The following is a 20,523-nucleotide window of genomic DNA, read 5'->3' as shown; positions in this document are numbered from 1 at the left end:
TGGAATGACTCCTTGCAATAATGAAACATTTCAAGAAATAAATAGAATGAGGAGTTGTCAGCTCCATAAAGAATTATTGATTTAAAATAATAGTGTACTTTTATACTTGTTTATTTATTATAATAGATACAACTTAAACCGATTTGTTCTTCTTTTTTTTTCTTTTATGTCTTCTTGCATTTTCGGCTGGAATCTATATTTAGATCAATAAAGAAAAATACGCCGTTGAACACAACGGGAGCCAAGTGAGTCGATAGTAGCTGATTGACTTACTGATTGCTTACCAAAATAATAGGAAAACAACAAAAAATACAGACAAACAAAAAGAAAGTTATCTCTTTACAGACTTCACGACATTAATTATTACATTGTTAGAACACCTCTGGTAGCCGACGTAACATCGCTGTGGTATTAACTGAAGATAAAAGCTTTCAATAAATAACTGTACTGGCTTTAGTTAGACTAGATCCACATCTGTATGATGTATCTACCCAATGAATATGTATCTAGATCTAACTTCTGGGGTAGTTATGTAGTAGATCAAGAGTCTTGACTTCAATTTTCCTGGATTCCACGCTAAGTACTTTATTCAGACATTGCATAATGAAAGCTTCTTTCTACTCTTTAAAAATCTTTTCTGTTGACTCTTAAGCAACGCGATCATTGTTAGAACTCTAGTCGTATAGTTTTATGCCCTTCGACGCCATATCATCGGCCGACCTAGCCGCCATGTTTTACTGCCGATTATACGTTCGTACTTGAAACAGCTACTTCGTGGCCCGGAGATGTCGGCCGGTATTATGATAAGTTAATCCCCTTGTTTCGCTTACGGCCCCTTTGCAACAGAGCGATGACGTCTTGACCGTCAACTCGGCGGTTCTACACAGTAATAGTTAGCTCGAGAGATAAGTGGTTGTTTACTTTTCAGGTACAGGGGCGGAACTGCTCTGGGGGAAACTTTTTTCGGTGTTTAGGTAAATTATGGCTCTCTGAGGAGCTGGGGTGGTTGTGTCTATGATGTGTGAAGGGCGCGGGGAGTAAGGATCTCGGCAGAGCTCCCTCGTGGATGATCGTGGATTATGGCCCCCATTACACATGTTCCTAACAGGACGATTGTCATTATGTTCTTATGTATTAATCATTGCGGATTTAAAGGGTGATGACTTGTTTTTAATTCAGTCAGTGTAATAAAACCGTTTGAGCTACTAATAGCGTTTCTGCATTCCGATGTAACAAGGATTTTTTTCTTCTTATCTTCTTATGTGGTTCTAGGGCACATGTAAAAACTACCAAATAAATTCTAGATTCACCAATAACTGAATAGTTTTGTTTAATGTTGGAGATTGTCACGATAAACTAAACAATGTCAAAGACGCCAAACTGAAGTTTACTATCGCCAACTAAGAATAAAGACAAGAATTGAGCTATAGTTTTAACCATACTTTAATGCAGGGCAGTACATCATTGTATCGAATCTCCTTTATTACATCTGTTTAGTTGTCCATTTGACTTAGACTAAGTTTTAAGTCATAAACGTAGAACTCAATTACGTCCTTCATTCTCTAATTAGTTTGGGCTTTAAAAAGAAAAGCTTAGAAAGTGGAACTCTCCAGTGCTAGCAAGTGCACACACTGTTACACACCTTTTTAAAACGGAGCTTATCCACACTTCCGCTATTAGTACACCGGATACACCAAACAAAAAAAAAAAGCTCTATAATTTCTGACATGTAAGAAAATCTCGACCATAGTTTAGATTCGTTACTCGATAGATTCTCAACTAAAGAATTATATTTGTTTCGTTTCGCTTGTTACTTGACCGTACATTTGACTTTTTATAAAATTGTAAATATTACAGATTATTCATTACGCAAGTCGTTTTGAGTTTTTAACTGATATAATATGTTTATAAAAGTCACACTCAATAAATTTAGAAAACTGATCTGGTTCCGGTAAAAATTTTTTTTTTCTTTTTCGATCACATCACAGCAATAGTGAAGATCAAAAGTCAGAAGTGTCTGTTGTCCAGCGCGACACGAATGAGTTAATACGTGACAGGACAGAGAGAGAGTTAAACATTTAGTTTCATTGGAAAACTAATTTGTTGAACCGAAATAATTTACATCATTGAATGCAGTGTTAGAAACTCATTAGCAGGGATAGGGAGAAAGCGAGAGAGAGAGAGAAAGCGAGAAAGAGAAAGACAGAGAAAGAAAGAGGGACAGAGAAAGAAAGAGAGACAGAGAAAATGAGATCGAGAGAGAGCGAAAAAGAGAGAAAAGAGAGAGAAGGAGAAAAGAGAGAGAGGAAAGAGAGAGAGAGAGAGAGAGAAAAAGTGAGAAAGAGAGAAAGTGAGAGAAATAGATAGGGGAAAGAGTGTGTGTGAAAGAGAGAGGGAAAGAGGAAGCAGAGAGATAGAAAAGAGAGAAAAAAAAGAGAGACAAAAGAAAGTATCAAGAGAACGGAAAGCGGTTAAGTAAAGACAGTGTGTTATACCTTCACTCGGCATGTGTGACTGTCAAGGTTACTTTATAGAGAAACTAAAATCATGAACTTTGTTATTTTATCGCCTGATAACAAATGACATTTTATATTGGGTTGATGTCAAGAATTATTTCACAATTTCGATTTCCTGATTAGTTGGGTAGATATTTGTTGAGCGCAATTGCTTACTGACAATGTATGCGCGCACACACATACACACACACAAAGAACTAAATACCTTAGGGCTTAGATGAAGTCCCATGAATGTTGATAGCATCACTAGGACCCATAAAATATGACACCACTGAAGAAGGGTTGTGTACCCAATGATAAGGGATAAAGCTTAAACTTTCTCTCCCCCGTCCCCCCCCCCTCCAAAAAATAAATAAATAAAATATTTGATCGTCAATATCTTTTTGGCTTTGAGTAAAATAATATTTTCCTAGGTGTGTCACCTCGGCCACTTAACCGATGGATTAAAACGTATTATTATTCTCGTTCTCAACAAATGTAATATATATATATATATATATGTCTGTTCTTATCTTATTTCTATTCAATAGAGCTAAATGAAAATGAGTTAAAAACAAGAAACCAACCCTGACAACATAACAAAACACACAGCATTATGAACGCTAAAAGAAGTCAGTAATAATTCAAACGTGGAATGAAATAGCCAAAGAAAAACTAATTAGACTTTTTATTTTTGAATGTTTCAGAAACTGAACAGATAATTGAATAGAACGCGGAATACAAGTCTCTTCTCTCAGCTGATCACAAGTGATTTAACTTCCAGTTCTAGGATTGAGAAGTTTGGATCACATTCAAGTCCGATGCTGACGCAATTGAACAGGTTCAATTTATCGGACTTGTCTCAATTCAATGATTGTGAGGTTTTAGCATAAAATGTTAGCGGAGCCTGGCCACAAACAATGCTTGCCTTGAATAGGATTATACTTCTGTTGCCTGGATGGATTACTGTAGGAGTCACGCTGACTTTGGGTAAGTTTGGCTTCATCTAATTTTTTTTTTAAGAGCACAAAGCATGTTAATGATGTTCGTCTAAAACTTACAGGCTAGCACAGTTAAGAGTCACTTGTTCGCTTGGTCTTTGTCAAGGCTATAGATCTAATGGTGTCTCAACAATGACTTTGTTCGCTTGGTCTTTGTCAAGGCTATAGATCTAATGGTGTCATCAACAATGTCTTTGTCAAGGCTATAGATCTAATGGTGTCCTCAACATTGACTAACTAACCTTTTTTTTTAACCATTTCTCCTCTATTAAATTTTCTCATGAAAAAAAAAGGTCAAAACTTGACAGTTGGTCTAAAGCACGGGTGCGTAGTGGGTGGTGCGAATGTGGAATGGTGCTAATACGTTTGGAATATAAACAAGACACGATAGGAAGTTGGCATAGTATAGATGTAGACCAATTGTTTATTTACTGCTATAATTTATTAAAATGATAAAGGGCAATGAAAGTTCTGGACAGTATTTGTAAATAATGCAAATGTCTCGGGCTCAGTCACCATACAAGTCATTTTTTTCTTATTTTTTCAATGACAAATAAAATATGAATTTTTAGTGTATTATATGTTCTTTAAAATAAATCTATATATTTTTTAATTTTACTTTACTGGCTCATATACAGTACACATCATTGGAAATGTTACAGAATCTTAGAAATCTTACAATTGAACAAAAACAAAACAAATTAAATAAAAGAATCTCATTTACCAGTTCATTTTTTCCCCTTCAAATATTGATCTGCAGTTACAGAAGTATAAAGAAAAAGCAATACTGAGAATTATTGTATTAGTACATTGGTGTGTGTCTGTGTGTGTGTGTGTGGGGGGGTGATAACCATTGTTGAATATAGGCTAATTGTAGATTATACTATAATTTACACCAATAATGTCCAGCCTTCTGACCCTATTACAAGTAGGTGGGAAAAAAAAAGTTCAACACTAATATGAAGTATTGCCCCTATGGGCAGCCATACTTATTTCAGATCGAAAGTGAAAACGGAACCTGTTAAAATCGATATTTTGTGATTATGTTTTAACGGTCATTACTACAACTTGGCTAGTGACTTACACTCAGATATTTAAACGTGTTTGTGTTGTTACTCTAACGCAATTCATACAGTGGTAGGCTAGTCAAATGTCATAGAGACCGCATATCTAGGTCATCCTATCCCAGCCAGTTGGTCTAGCAAGAGTGATCCTTTTTTAACATGCCCTGGTTCATAAAGTTCTGAGATATTGAAACACTTCAAGTACTTGATGTACTGGAGGTCGTGTAAGTTTCATCTCTTTCTTTTATCACTTAAATGCGACATCCATCTATAATTGTAGCATCATTATATAGATATCACCATGTTGTCAATGTCTAATCGCTTCGTCCTTTTCTGGGACTGATCTAGTGCTTTTGTTTAGCGCGTTTTCCTTGCGTCTATGTCCCAATATTATGATGGCGTCCTCGTTGAGATCTGGTCCACTTTTGTGAACATGGGGTGCAAGAGACCGTCAGGGAGAAGTCTTCCATGCTGCCCCTAGACGATCAGCAAACACAACTCAACTAGAGGCTAATCTCGAGTTAAAGTTCCTGTTGGGCCGTTGGGGGCACCACTCAAGATCGTCGACCATCTTTCTCCATTCTTCTCTGTCCTTTGGTTTTGAAAGAACCTCTTTCAGCGACAGGCCTGTCCATTCTTTTGTGTTGTCTTCCCATCGCATTCTCTGTCTGCCTCTTCTTATTTTTCCTGGTACTCTTCCCTGAAGGAAGGCCTTTTCTACCCCCGAAGACCTTTCTAATATGGCTAAAGAGTTTCAGTTTGCGTACATAATAGTACGCATACATGACTATATATTTTACTAAACATATTTGATACGATTTATCCAATATTGACTACATATTTGACTAATATCTACACAATTATTTTAAACTGTACATAATGATATTTATATGGGAACATAGTTGACGACATATATTCGTACCAGTCTCTGCCGGGGCTGTGAGACCCGCTAAAAGAAGTTAGTAGCTTGAACGGGCTAAGGGGGAGGCAATGAATGGGGCTTGCAATAACTCCCTCGGGTGATAGACGAGTGGCTAATCTAATTTCAAAGTCCCGCTAATTTAGTTAAAAGAATTCGTAGGTCTAGAGGGACTAGACGGGATGAAGTCTTAAAGAAAAGAAAAAAAAAAGCTAACTTGGTCTCTTTCTAGTGGTCTGTGTAGCCAGGTCATTCTTATTGTGTGGTGGTCATTATCCGAGTATTGTGGCTATTTTCTGAGTTTTGTGGTGTTAGGTCTACGTTCTATTCTGTAGTAACATTTTTGTATTCTTGAATTAAAACTTATTTTGAAACAATTATGTGAAAATGTTTTTTTTTTAGAGCATATTTAGATTTTCGTTTTTAGCGGATATAATCCGTTATTTGTTTTATGCTGTCTGTCTGTCCTTTTGTCTTTCACTTTCAGATCTAACAAACTGAACGTTTTTAGTTGGAAAAAGGCCATACTTATATACATACATACTTATGCCTTCCACAACACACACTCCCTTACAAGTACATACACATATACTTATCTGCAATTCGAAGTATAGAATTATCGGTTCACTGAATGCAAGCTTTAGAATTGATGCTTAGTGAGACCGTACGTTTTCTTGTATGCGTGTGAAAGTCTGTTTTCTTGAATGTTAAATACTTGTAAGCCACGAAGTCACAGGCCTTGACATTTGTGTAGAGGCTTGTTAGGGTTAGGGTCAAGAACTTGTTTCACCATGTGCTTAATTTCCCAAGTGTGTTTCAACCACCAACGCCAACCACCAACGCCACCCAGCAATCAATTCAGCCAATGAACTCATTTGTTGAACTAAAAAAAAAATCCCACCTAGCAGGAGGCGTAGATCGATTACTTTGTTCTTGGTTTTCGCTGAAGACAAAAGTAGTTGTACAACTTTGTACTTCTAATAAGAAATACCCCCCCCCCTTTTTTTTTTCCATTGGTATTAGGGGGACCCGGTGGCTGTGTGGTTAAGCGCTTAGCTTACAGACCTTTACTACATAACGGGTACAGCCTAGTCCCTGTCGCTATATAAGGTATCAGGGTTAGACTGTTCACTACATATATCACGTAAATTATCAAATGTGTCGATTCAATTGGGGCGTCCTTATTAGTCTCTCGTTTCAGCACAATCTCCTCAGGTGCGTTTCTTTAGAGCACAAGTTCCAAGAGACAAGAAAGCGTCGTATCACAGGGCCCATTGTTTCAGTATCATTGTACCTAAAACACATTTTACAAAAGTTTCACGATATTAAATCTTTTTGTCTGCTAACGTTTATTTCTTTGTTTTGTTTCGAACTTTGATATTATCCTCCCATTTTTTGAGAATCTTTTTATAATCCAGTTTCTGCCATAAGTTGAACCAAATGTATCAGTTAACATGATTTAATTTGCTCCCATTGAACCCATTATAAGATTGACCACTTGTAAATACAATTATTTGTATTGGTGACGACTCCACTCGTATAAATCTATTCAGTTCTGGGGTGAAGCCAAATTGTTGTAGAGAATGGATTATAGACACTTACAAAAACTTTTACACACTCCACACAAACACACACACTTAATTCCTTCTTGCACTTAAGTCAGAAGTTCAAACCAGTGGACATGGCTGGAGCTTAGAGTCAGTCTAGGACTAACTGAAATAGCTCCTGTCATGGACACATACTCCGCACGTGCAGAATGACCAGGTCAAGGGTGCAGGCTGGGGAGTTGGTCATCTTATCTGACTGGACTAAGAATTACCCCTGACATTGACCCTTCAACCAGACGCACCCACACACACACTCACACAGGTTGTCTTACACTCACACAGGCTGTTTTACTCTCGTGGAATCTAAGAATTAAAACTAGGATGTGCGTTTTATTCGGATTTTGTGTGTGTGTGGGGGGGGGAGGGGACTGCGGGGGTGTAGTTTACATCTGAGTGTTTCGTTTGAATCGAAATTGATACAAATTCTAGTTTTATCTAACATCTTTTCATTTTCATTTACTAGTGCCTAGTAGACCTAAGCGAACCACACCTTTATGCTTTGTTCAGAGGCCTCCCTGCATTTGGTATCCAACGCCGCTACTGCCTCAGCCGATAAAGACATTTACATTGCAATGTCACAGTACTTTATATGATAAGAACCATACTGCACTGAACTATCGGATCGAATGAGATCAAATGATGAACAGCGCAATACATTGTAGAACCACAGGACACAAATGTACATACAAGGATTAGGATTGCTGAAAGAAAACAACATGGAAACGTAAGCTTAAACCAACACTCTTGAAAAGTGATTGTGATCTGCTGGTCCTGCAATCTTCTTATCGTTCAAGTTTACGGCTCAATGTTCACGTTCAGATTTTGATTATCTGTCTTTGTGGATAAGATTTATGGAGGAATAAAAGAATGGTTCTCAAACGGGCTACACGGCGGGGAATAAGACCGTCAGTTTCTAGTGAAGCGAAAGAGTTGTGTGTTGATAAAAATGAAAGAGATCGTATCGTACGTTTCATTGATTGAAAGTTTATGGCTAAAGGATAGCTGTCAGACTTCCAAACCAATGGTATCAAGCTCAGTTCCTGTATGGAACATCTTTATGATATTGTTGTAGTTTTTAGCCTTACATTTTTTAAAGTCTGAATTAGTCGTCAGATAAGATCTTTGAGAACTATTCTGAGCTAGCTAGATAATTTCTGTAATAGCTAATGAACTCTTAATTCCTATGATTGATGGATAATTAATTTCAAAGAATCTACAACAAAATCTGTTTTCATCAAATATAAAATTTAAAAGATCTAGAAAGTGTCCGTTGAAGACTTAATAGAAAGACTTCAATTGTCTTTCTAAACACTTCCATTGTCTTTCTTAACACTTCCATTGTCTTTCTAAACACTTCCATTGTCTTTCACACTTCCATTGTCTTTCTAAACACTTCCATTGTCTTTCACACTTCCATTGTCTTTCTAAACACTTCCATTGTCTTTCTAAACACTTCCATTGTCTTTCTAAACACTTCTATTGTCTTTCACACTTCCATTGTCTTTCTAAACACTTCCATTGTCTTTCTAAACACTTCCATTGTCTTTCACACTCCCATTGTCTTGTCATTGTTGTGTAACTCCACGTATAATGACAACCACATTAAAAGAGGGTAGAAGATCAGGGACAAACATATTTATGTTGAAATAAGTCGAAATGATAATTTAACTGACATCTTTATAACAAGGCGAATTTGGTACTTTAAAAAAAAACAACTTTTAAAATGATTTTTCTGAAGGGTCTTTAAGACAGTCGGTTTCTTCTGGTAATACAGTATTCCAGAGCAGAAATGTTCGATAACTCGTACTGTGTTATTTGGACATTTTTAGATAATCACCCTTGTCACTGTATACGCTGTTCGGTTTTATCGCGATGATTAATACACTCCAGGTTTAATTAGTTAAGTGGTGGTGATAACGCGCTTTCTATAGCTGTATGATTTGTTTCGGTAAACTTCTGGTCATACAAGATTAACTGATGAAAACAATCTGGTTTATTTGTGTTTGTGTTCGCGCGTGTGCGTGCGTGTGTGTATAGGGGAAATTCCCGATTACATTCTTACAGTTCTGTTTAAGCGAATCGAAAGTACAAATATGCAAACAGTTGTTTTTTTAATCGAAACCAGCAGATAACATTGTATTGCAGTGAAACTTCCAGGGGCGGCTTTAGCAGCGCGCGGGGCGCAGGGCGGGTGATCAGGGCCACAATTATTTGTACGATGGGCTGACGGTGATAAAAGATTCTCTTTATCCCGGGCCCCCATAGTAAGGAGGCAGTGTTCGTTTTATAGGTTAGGATGTCCTTCTCTTTTGTAACTCCGTAAAGGTCTTCTCTACTTATCTTATAAGTTACAGACGTTACTTCAAACGAGAGGACGATTGAGTCCTACGCGTGTCCCTGTGTCAGTCTAGTCATGTTCGTAAGTGAGTTAAGCTCTGCCAAGTCGTTGGTTTTCTTGGCTGATTCAGGCAACCCATTCCAAGCACTAATAGTATTAAGAAGGAAGGAGCATATGTACAAGTTTGTCCTAGGTTTCTTTTAAGAAAGGTGAAACACAGTGGACTACAGTCTGTGATAGTACTGTGTGGCCAGAACACTGACCTTTACTATCGACACCAGATGCCAGATGTACTAGCTAAATTAAACTGAATCAACTTACACATGACCAGAAATCTCAAGCGGTACAAAATCCATATAACTCATTCTCAGGAATGGAATTCAGGAACTATGCCAAATCAGCCAATTGCTTGAACACTCATTTGGTACTCATATTTCCAAGACAGATATAATGCAGATGTTTATGTTACAGAAAAGCAAATATTCAAATTGGTATGCCAGATTTATATCTTAGACTTACAGAATATACAGTTTCAGATTTATACAGGTTTTTTGCTAATCTCTAGATTTGGATGTTATTGGTATGTTTCCTACCTATGGAACTATACGCGTTTATAAACAAATGATAATTATCTTTTGATAGTTTCAAATTTTTAGCAAACGAACTTATTCTCATACAAGTATTATCTCCCCTTAACTAGCACTCTCAATACATAATGCAAATTAGTTAATCACGACTACTTAATCAAATAAGTAATCAATATTTCCATTGATTCATGTATAGTCCTCAACATATTAATTGTGCAAAGTTTTAACTTTACCTGAAAATTGGATTTGAGAGAAATAACTTGTATAAGAATTGTACCAGACAGACAAAGTGAGTTGATACAAGCTTTGTAAGGATAATAACACTACAGAGAACATTTCAAAAGAAGCACAATGAACTAAAGATCCCACATTTCTCTCACCACCCCCTTTTTTAAAAAAAAAAAATATGTCTTGATCTAACTATCCATTTAAAATCTAGAAATGTCTATATCCTGGTTATTGTAATGTCTTAGTTAATTTTTAACTTCCTTGAGCGTTTATGGGTTATTTTTAGATCTAGCACGAGCTTTCAGTCTTTTTGAGAATAAATGTAGACTAATAATAATAATAATAAACCGCGGGATACACATTTGAGACCAAAAGAAAAACTGCTACCGAGGACAAACGCAGACGACCAAAAGAAAATCTAAATCGACCGCCTGCGGACAATGGTTATGCTTGCCCTGGATGTGGCAAAATTTGTAGGTCACAGCTGGGGCTGCGCAGCCACGGGAAATACTGTTTTCCTCACAAATCGAAGACAAGCCTTATTAGTATAATAAGTCAACGTTAGCGACCATTGACATGTTTTATGAGGTGATAATTTGAAACAAAAAGAAATAATTTAACATACGATTTCAAATTGTAACAGGGTGGTGCCAACATAAATACGAATACTACAATGCAACACTTGGCATTATGTCTCAATTAGTATAAACATTATTGCTTCATTTAGTGATGTGCTCTTTAAATGTCATCAAATGGCTTGTTGCATAGAAATCTCCTTTAATATACATTCTTTTAAAAAAGTGTTGCTGAACTCGCTGCACGCCCAACATACCCCCACCTTGTACAAATGTCTCGCGACGATATAATGATACTGCACCGCTGTGTGACATGTGTACATTGTGTACAATGTAGTCCGCCCTGAAATCCGAACAGAAAGCGCAGTTAAGAAACTATACAATTATTCATTTGGTTAACCACCGACTTAAAAAAAAAATAAAGTTACAATGCAGTTTAAAAAAAACCTGGCAAAACTGTTAGGTCTTATACACACAACTTGAACTCTATGTTTGTTAAATGCCTAATTGGCTCTCAAGTTTCTACATTAAAATGACTGCGTAAAGGGAACAAAAAAATCTGTAAAAGAAATATTTGAAAAGAAGAAGGCTAGAAGGTACGCTCTGGTCAAAACTGTACTCTGTTGCCATGGCAGCAATGTTTACTTTACCGCCATTTTAAATTATGTGCCTAGTTGCTATAGAAGCAGTGTTTACTTTACCGCCATTTTGATGTCTGCTATGATCATACAAAAGTTTCCTGGACAAAATCATTGCAACATCATCTTCTCATTCTACAGCCTCACACGTATTAATTTATCTGGCCAATGAAACTAGCAATTTAAATTAGTTTTTGAGCTATACATTTTTTTTTCTGAAATTTAATACATAATTTAAAGCACCGAGAATCGAGTACACGCATCTTAAATTTGGTTCTTTGTTACATATAAATTATCTCCTAATTTGTAATTGAATTGGGCAGAATTTTATTTGAAAAATTATTCTTTAATTATTTAGCGCTTTTGAACTCATTCACAAAATGACGACACGCTATACGATAATGCTGGTGTTAATTACTATTTGTTTAGGGACACTTTTATTTTTTGTTAAATTATGGAGCTCGGTACCCTTAGTTTTCTAAACCCTAAGTTTAGTCCTGTCTCGAATTTTCTATATTAAAACGCACCTAATTGTAATTGCGGATTAAAATAAGAGTCCAGACTGAACATATAGGTTGACCGTTGATAGGTGTGACAATCTACAAAATAACAATGGAAAGTGGAACAAAAGTTTAATTGTTTTCCACAAGTCTGCTAAACACACCACACACATTTTCCCCCACAAAAACACCCAAAGCATACACACTTGTTACACAAACTCCATAAGTCATAGAATCATGTCATATAATCGATGACTGCGCACCATCCTTTTATACCTTTGCCCATTGTCGCCATGCCCATGGAATCGTGACAGCGCGGCACTGTTCTCATAACTAGTACCTGACCAATACACCCAGACCTAAAAAATAAATAAATATCACTAGCTCTTTCATTGGTTTGTTGTCTTTATTTGATGAGTGATATTTGTCAAAACGCATGCAATAATGACGTACCCCAATTATTTGAACTCCATGTCAACTTTGTCTAGTTCATGGGAGTTATTCATCTTTACCTTCACCTATTCCCTAGTCCGTCGGACAGTCTATTTCTATGTAAATGGGAATTTTAAAAAGAACCCCATAGCACCATATTGTCATTAAAATTTGTCCTAAATTTAATGGGAACTATAATGTATGTAATTAGCATGTAAGATATGTTAATATATAGATATGTATTTAATTACATTTTTTATGAACGACTGTAAATTATACTATTAAAAAAAGATTTTTTGTCCGATTTTTTTGATTGTTTGTTTAATCTCAAATTGAGTCATTCTTAAATTTGATAGTTGGTCTGTGTCAAATGTAGAATGTTATGACTAGCTTCTGTATGATTTGTTTCATTGCCTTGTCTCTACTGAAATCCTGAATTGTTTGTTTAAGATTTTAAAAAATTTTGCTTTTTTTTTTTTCTGTCTCAATTCTGAGTGTCTCTAGTCTTATTGTTTCCAGTCTGAGTGACTCAAGTTTGAGTGTATCAAGTCTGAGTTTCTCAAGTCTGAGTGTCTCAAGTCTGGGCGTCCCAAGTCTGTCTGCAGTCTATGTGTCTCAAGTCTGTCTCTAGTCTGAGTGTCGTATCCGATGTTCATTAATTAAGGCCTAGCCCTAATCCTCCGTTGATTGAGAGCAATTGCGGCAGACGCCCAGGACAAACTGAACAAGGGATTGGGTGGGAGTGATAGATAAGATCGGAATCGGTCAACGCGTATTGATTTGTGTCCCACGTAACAAGTGATGAAGTGAGTTAACTGGACAATAGGTCAAGCCGACAGACTGGCGGCACGCGCTTCTGCATGCTACTTACTATCACAGGAAATGGACGATTGTGATCGTCTGCTGAGCATCTGGTTTATGTTTAACATTTAGATCTAGATTTATGTTTTAGATTAATGTAAATATAGATAGTCAACGTCAGATTTACCAAATTTACACGAACATAGATGTTTTACCAAATTTACACGAACAGAGATGTTTTACCAAAATTTACACGAACAGAGATGTTTTACCAAATTACACGAACAGAGATGTTTTACCAAATTTACACGGAGATGTTTTACCAAATTTACACGAACAGAAATGTTTTACCAAATTTACACGAACAGAGATGTTTTACCAAATGTACACGAACATAGATGTAATCCTATTTGAATTTGTGACTGAGTTCTTTGGTTTTCTCTTTTGAAAAAGAGAGTGAGTTTAAAAGTACAAAATATATTAAATATCTCAATTAAAAGCGAATGTTTTAACAGTTGGTACCTAATAAAAGTATGCAGAGAAAATAGACACGTATTTAAAAGAGAAAAAAAAAAAGGAGCCATATTTAAAAGTTCGATGGAGTAGCAAAGATAAATAGATAAAAAAAATCAATAGGTCGATTCGATTAATGAACAGTAAAAGTTATTTAAGATAAATGTACGTTTGTCAGACTTTTGAGATCTCGTCTCATCTGTTTCTAGGCCCTATGTTTTTCAGACTTCTGAGATCTCGTCTCATCTGTTTCTAGGCCCTATGTTTTTCAGACTTTTGAGATCTCGTCTCATCAGTTTCTAGGCCCTATGTTTTTCAGACTTTTGAGATCTCGTTTCATCTGTTTCTAGGCCCTATGTTTGTCAGACTTTTGAGATCTCGTCTCATCTGTTTCTAGGCCCTATGTTTGTCAGACTTTTGAGATCTCGTCTCATCTGTTTCTAGGCCCTATGTTTGTCAGACTTTTGAGATCTCGTCTCATCTGTTTCTAGGCCCTATGTTTAACAATGGTGCTATATAGCCCAGACAACGACCAACCGCTTTTACTTCCCCAGGTGTCCATAAGAGATGGTTGGACTCAGAAGCGTGCTAAAAACCCCAAAGCTCAAATATCAGTCTTTAACGGGATTCAAACTCGGAGTACATCTGTTCGGCAGTCAAGTGCTTTATTTCTCGGTCACGTTAATGAATTGAAACAGATTAAAAAAAAAAAGCTTGCAAAAAGAAAGACTGAAGCAGAACACAGAAATAAGAGAGAGAGAGAGAGAGAGAGAGAGAGAGAGAGAAAGAGAGACAGAGAGAGAGAGAGAGAGAGAGACAGAGAGAGACAGAGAGAGAGACAGAGAGAGAGAGACAGAGAGAGAGACAGAGAGAGAGAGACAGAGAGAGAGACAGAGAGAGAGAGAGAGAGACAGAGAGAGAGAGAGAGAGAGAGAGAGACAGAGAGAGAGACAGAGAGAGAGACAGAGAGAGAGACAGAGAGAGAGACAGAGAGAGAGAGAGAGACAGACAGAGAGAGAGAGAGACAGAGAGAGAGACAGAGAGAGAGACAGAGAGAGAGACAGAGAGAGAGAGACAGAGAGAGAGACAGAGAGAGAGACAGGGAGAGAGACAGAGAGACAGAGACAGAGACAGAGAGAGAGAGAGAGACGGAGAGAGAGAGAGAGACAGAGAGAGACAGAGAGAGAGAGAGAGAGACATAGAGAGAGAGAGAGAGAGAGACAGAGAGAGAGAGAGAGAGGGAGAGAGAGAGAGACAGAGAGAGAGAGAGAGACAGAGAGTGTGTGAGAGAGAGAGAGACAGAGAGAGGGAGAGAGAGAGAGAGAGAGAGAGAGAGAGACAGAGAGAGACAGAGAGAGAGAGAGACAGAGAGAGAGAGACAGAGAGAGAGAGAGAGAGAGAGAGGGAGAGAGAGAGACAGAGAGAGAGAGAGAGAGAGGGAGAGAGAGAGGGAGAGAGGGAGAGAGAGAGAGGGAGAGAGAGAGAGAGAGATTATGAGGAACAGGCTAAAACCATGAGGATGAACTGATTGAGGTCAAGTCATACTTCATTGTTTAACATCGAAGAAGAACAGGACTGCAAACTTAAACAAATGACAGTTGCAGAATGCAGTTAGCTCTTTAAACCTAACTAATGCTGTAGCTATGCCAACGATGAGAAGTTTCGCGGGCCGTGTGGCTGTGGAGAAAAATGAGGAAAGGTTCTCTACTCTGTGAAACTGACGAATGCCTGTGTCTGGCGTGTCCCCTGCAATAAACCTGACCATCAGTTCCTGGTGTAAGTTGACACTGAGACATCCATTTAGGAACAATGGGGGGTACACCCGTGGATGGAACTGGAAACATCCGACGCTGGAGCTCATGATGCATGGTATGGGTTCTATCCAAGGACCCACCCCGCTCCCCTCGTTTTCCCCACCCATCGCAGATCATTACCACGGACTCCTCTCTGTCACAATTTGAATTAAACCCAGTTTGGAGTCCAGTCAGAATTAATTAACATTTGAGTGACTTCATGCATGTTATAAACGTTTCCAGATTGGTTTTTAATTTAAAATCTAATTTTTTTTTACCTCCGAATCCAAACCCCAATGCAGTGAAACACCAACCCAAATTCATTAATAGAAAGGTAGATAGATAGATAGAAAGGTAGATAGATAGATAGGTAGATTAGATAGATTAGATTGATAGATGGACTTTCTTTTGTTTATTTCGTCATACATAATTATATTTTAGTAACATGTTGTATATCTTCATATCACATTAATGCTTGAAATACCTCTCTCTCTCTCCATTTCCCTCTTTCACTCTCTCGTTCTTCCAATATTTCAACCTCAAATACATTTTTAGAACAAAAAATCCTCTTTCTGAGAAATCTAATTAGCTAAAAGACGTATAAATATTTAATTTCTTTCTAGTACGTACTAAAACAAACACAAATCAATATTTTACACCCCACAGATTTCAATTTCATTTGTTCTCTCCCTCTGGGGAAGATTCAAGCTAATTATAGACATACACTATAGAGTTGGTTATCTCATTGACAACTTTCCAGTGCGAGTGGACGGTTAGTGCCACAATGGGTTGGCAATCTGGTGTTGATTTCTTTTTAAAAACACCTGGGAGGGTGAACAGTGCATAGCAAGAAAGTATGATTTGTAGCAAAAAAGAATGATTTTGTAGCAAGAAAATATGATTTGTAGCAAGAAAGTATGATTTGTAGCAAGAAAGTATGATTTGTAGCAAGAAAGTATGATTTGTAGCAAGAAAGTATGATTTGTAGCAAAAAAGAATGATTTTGTAGCAAGAAAATATGATTTGTAGCAAGAAAGTATGATTTGTAGCAAGAAAGTATGGTTTGTAGCAAGAAAGTATGATTTGTAGCAAAAAAGTATGATTTTGTAGCAAGAAAATATGATTTGTAGCAAGAAAGTATGATTTGTGGCAAGAAAGTATGATTTGTAGCAAGAAAGTATGATTTGTAGCAAGAAAGTATGATTTGTAGCAAGAAAGTATGATTTGTAGCAAAAAAGAATGATTTTGTAGCAAGAAAATATGATTTGTATCAAGAAAATATGATTTGTAGCAAGAAAGTATGATTTGTAGCAAGAAAGTATGATTTGTAGCAAGAAAGTATGATTTGTAGCAAAAAAGAATGATTTTGTAGCAAGAAAATATGATTTGTAGCAAGAAAGTATAATTTGTAGCAAAAAAGTATGATTTGTAGCAAGAAAGTATGGTTTGTAGCAAGAAAGTATGATTTGTAGCAAAAAAGTATGATTTTGTAGCAAGAAAATATGATTTGTAGCAAGAAAGTATGATTTGTGGCAAGAAAGTATGATTTGTAGCAAGAAAGTATGATTTGTTGCAAGAAAGTATGATTTGTAGCAAGAAAGTATGATTTGTAGCAAGAAAGTATGATTTGTAGCAAGAAAGTATGATTTGTAGCAAGAAAGTATGATTTGTAGCAAGAAAGTATGATTTGTAGCAAGAAAGTATGATTTGGACTAATATGTTTTCAACGTTCCTTCAGATCATTACATGTTAGAAACTCCTGCAGGACGGTAAGGGATGATAGCAGGCAGAGTTTGAACCCGGGACCGTAGAGACAATAAGGCACTACTCATAACAGACGACCAGTCAATCCTCATTGGGTCAATTTGGGTCAGCTTATCATCGAAAACTATTTTTTTTACTCTCATCTGAGAAAACTAAAGGGTCATCGCTTTGCTTTGGAAAGGATATCTCTGGCAATCAATTATTGATTTATCTATACCATTTCATTACTATAAGAGATAGGAAGAGTAGGTAACTCAACCCCCAGATGCACACTCAACACCCCCCCTCCCAGAACCCGATCATTTCCACAAACTCCTGATATCTCCCTGGGGCGTTATCCACGACGAGAACCACACAATGAATGATTACATCATTGCGACTAGAGATTTGCTTCCCCTTCCTCACCAATTGTCCCCCTTTTCTTTTGTTTCACAGTTACAAAAAAATTATAAGAAACATATTGAAGAAAAAAAATCTCTTCGGTAGAATCAATGTAACTTACATAGTTCTACTGTAGCGTTTATTATGTTTATGTAGAAATAGTTACCTATAAACTTTGTTACAATTTAAATTACATGCTGTAAACCTTCAATTAGTGAATAGTTTAAATACTATGCATTTATTATTTTTCTTATTCTGTACCTCTGATTGAATATTATTCTCTGGCAATTATCATTGCACCAAAAGTAAAGAAGCGAAAAAAAAGAAGAAGAAAAAGAGTATTTTTGATATAAAATAAAGTTAATTGTAATACAAGACCAAGTTTAATATTATTATTATTTTATAATGAGATTATTGAAAAGACGAGCCTGATGCTTTATCGACATTTTCTTGTCAAATTTGTTAGTAAAATTTTTAAGATATGCTCTTCAATTTCTACGTTGAGAAATTTGCATTTTTTTTTAGAAAAAAAAAATTAGACCCTAGACTTAAACCCCTTTCTAGATGTGATGTAAAGTTGAAAAGGATAACACTAATTTCCACGCCTTAATCCAGGATAAACAGCCGCTGAAGTTCTTATGCTGCGTTTGTTTTCATTTGTTCCTCTTTCCATCTGAATCCTTGGTACCACTGTCTGGCACTTTGTAATCCATTGTTTCTTCAATGTCAGAGTCTAGTCTGTCAGTGAAGGAATTCAAAAAATTTGATCTGAGGATAAAATCGTCATCAACTTCATCTAAATGTAAACACCATCACGAACTTCATCTAAATGTAAACACCATCACGAACTTCATCTAAATGTAAACACCATCACGAACTTCATTTTTATTGCTGAGAAGTTTGGAAAGTTAGGAAATTCATGCTGATCCATAATAAGCTTCATCAGACTCATTCTACTTGGAAAAGTTACAATCATCGTTTTGTTTATTTTCAGAATGTTATCTTGTAACCCAATTTACGACACGCACCTTTAGAAAAGAAAGTTGTTAAATTATTAACGGACATTCTCATTAAATCTTAATCTCAAACGGCATGCTCAGCATTGAAAATTAGAGAAACATCTGAAAAGAAGAAAAGAAATCTAGTAAAATGTCAAAAGTTATCTTGGAAAATCTTTGATATTCTGTTTCTTAGATGCGTGAGAACAACCTAGATCTAGTATTAACAACCTACAGTAATCAATATTGGTGTTTAGCCTCAATGAAAAACTATAAAATGTTAGAAAGTGATGCAACCTGGCATTCAAAATGTTTTCGACTCCAACTAAATACATCAGTAGATGATTCTAAACAATTGAAGACCAACACTCTGCTACAAATAAATACATCAGTAGATGATTCTAAACAATTGAAGACCAACACTCTGCTACAAATAAATACATCAGTAGATGATTCTAAACAATTGAAGACCAACACTCTGCTACAAATAAATACATCAGTAGATGATTCTAAACAATTGAAGACCAACACTCTGCTACAAATAAATACATCAGTAGATGATTCTAAACAATTGAAGACCAACACTCTGCTACAAATAGGTGCTTTCAAGCTTAATTGTGGTTACATCTAGCCAGTGCTTCGCGTAATGGCAGTAATGTCAGAGTTAGCAGCGAGTTATCTTTCACTTGCTTTACAAAACTTGAAATATTGATTCTCCTATAAGGTCTCCAGTTTGGTAAATTTTTGGTTTAAGTTCATAGCAGGTCAGTGACTAAACGTACACATGCAAATAACAACCTTTTATTATTTGTTCAGGTTTAGTCGACCAGTTGATTATAGATGGCTGCCTGGTCGTGCGGTATGCGCGCTGGACTGTCGTACGATCACCTCAATGGTCCCGTGTTCATACCCTGCCCGTTGCCATCCCCCGTCGTCCTGTGTGAGGTTTGAACTAGGAAGTAGATTATCCTCAACTCTGAAGAAACGTCCGAAACATGTCAAACATTTTAGAAATGAATGCAGAAAAATGTTCAATATTGCTCTTCGTCTCATGAACAAATCTTTGAACCACTTTCAATATTGTTACTGACATCTCTGAACTAAATAGTCTTCAAATAAATGATACAGAATACTTCCATAAAAGTTCTACTTTTTTTCTAACCTCTCTCCTTTTCCCCCTTGATTCTTCACGCTGAATAATAGAGTGACTGGGGATCTCGTTTTGGGAAAGACTCCACTTTTTACTCGCAAATGTTTTCTTTAACATTTAAATTATGTTTCGATTAATTTACCCACTTAGCCACCTATCAAGGGGGCTCGAATCTCGTATCGAGAAGACTTGTGTTAGCTGAACGCCTAAAGGCAGCACTGAAACCTACTCCCAGATACCACCCTTACAGGTTCCCAAAAATTTTAGACCAGAGTGCACTGAGCATGCTTAGAGAATAAAAGATGCAAAAGTAATATTTAAAAAAAATCCTTATAGAACAGCAACAAAATAAAAATATTATTCCTCTCTCTTTGTTTAGTCACACATACGGGATAATAAAGATGAATGTTTGGGTGGAAAAAGATGCCAAGGGAGTTAATATTAACATGCTGGTGGAGCCGGATGTGAGAGTTAGCATCCCTGAAATGGCAGCGCCGCCTACATTATGCACTCTCGTTACCTCGAGATCAGAAACGACCTGGAGACAAGCCGAGAGTTGAGGAAGTGCAAGATGTTGTTTACATTAGTAACGATAACATTCAATGAGCAAACAAACACACACACACACTAGCTAGCATATTTACAATAGCAGCTTTTACCTAAAGCAGCCTATAACGTATATGATATTAGAAAAGTCAAAAAAAATCTGAATAACATAAAGTAAAGAATGTTAGTAGAT

The 20,523-nt window shown here is 36.6% G+C and overlaps 1 protein-coding gene across 2 annotated transcripts in view; it reads left to right on the top strand.

Moving 5' to 3' along the window:
• The window catches only part of LOC129925731 (uncharacterized), a 166,639-nt gene that overhangs the window by 20,470 nt on the left and 125,646 nt on the right, over window positions 1–20,523 (top strand). For both annotated transcript variants that reach the window (XM_056025953.1, XM_056025952.1), the window contains exon 2: window positions 3,203–3,485. In XM_056025953.1, the coding sequence (XP_055881928.1) occupies window positions 3,416–3,485 (70 nt within the window). In that variant the 5' untranslated portion in view covers window positions 3,203–3,415. The remainder of the gene's footprint in view (window positions 1–3,202; window positions 3,486–20,523) is intronic.

Source organism: Biomphalaria glabrata, chromosome 4 (assembly GCF_947242115.1).
Source record: "Biomphalaria glabrata chromosome 4, xgBioGlab47.1, whole genome shotgun sequence".
Taxonomy (NCBI): domain Eukaryota; kingdom Metazoa; phylum Mollusca; class Gastropoda; family Planorbidae; genus Biomphalaria; species Biomphalaria glabrata.
Note: the sequence above shows the minus strand (reverse complement) of the source record. Positions and strands in the feature narration are given on the sequence as shown.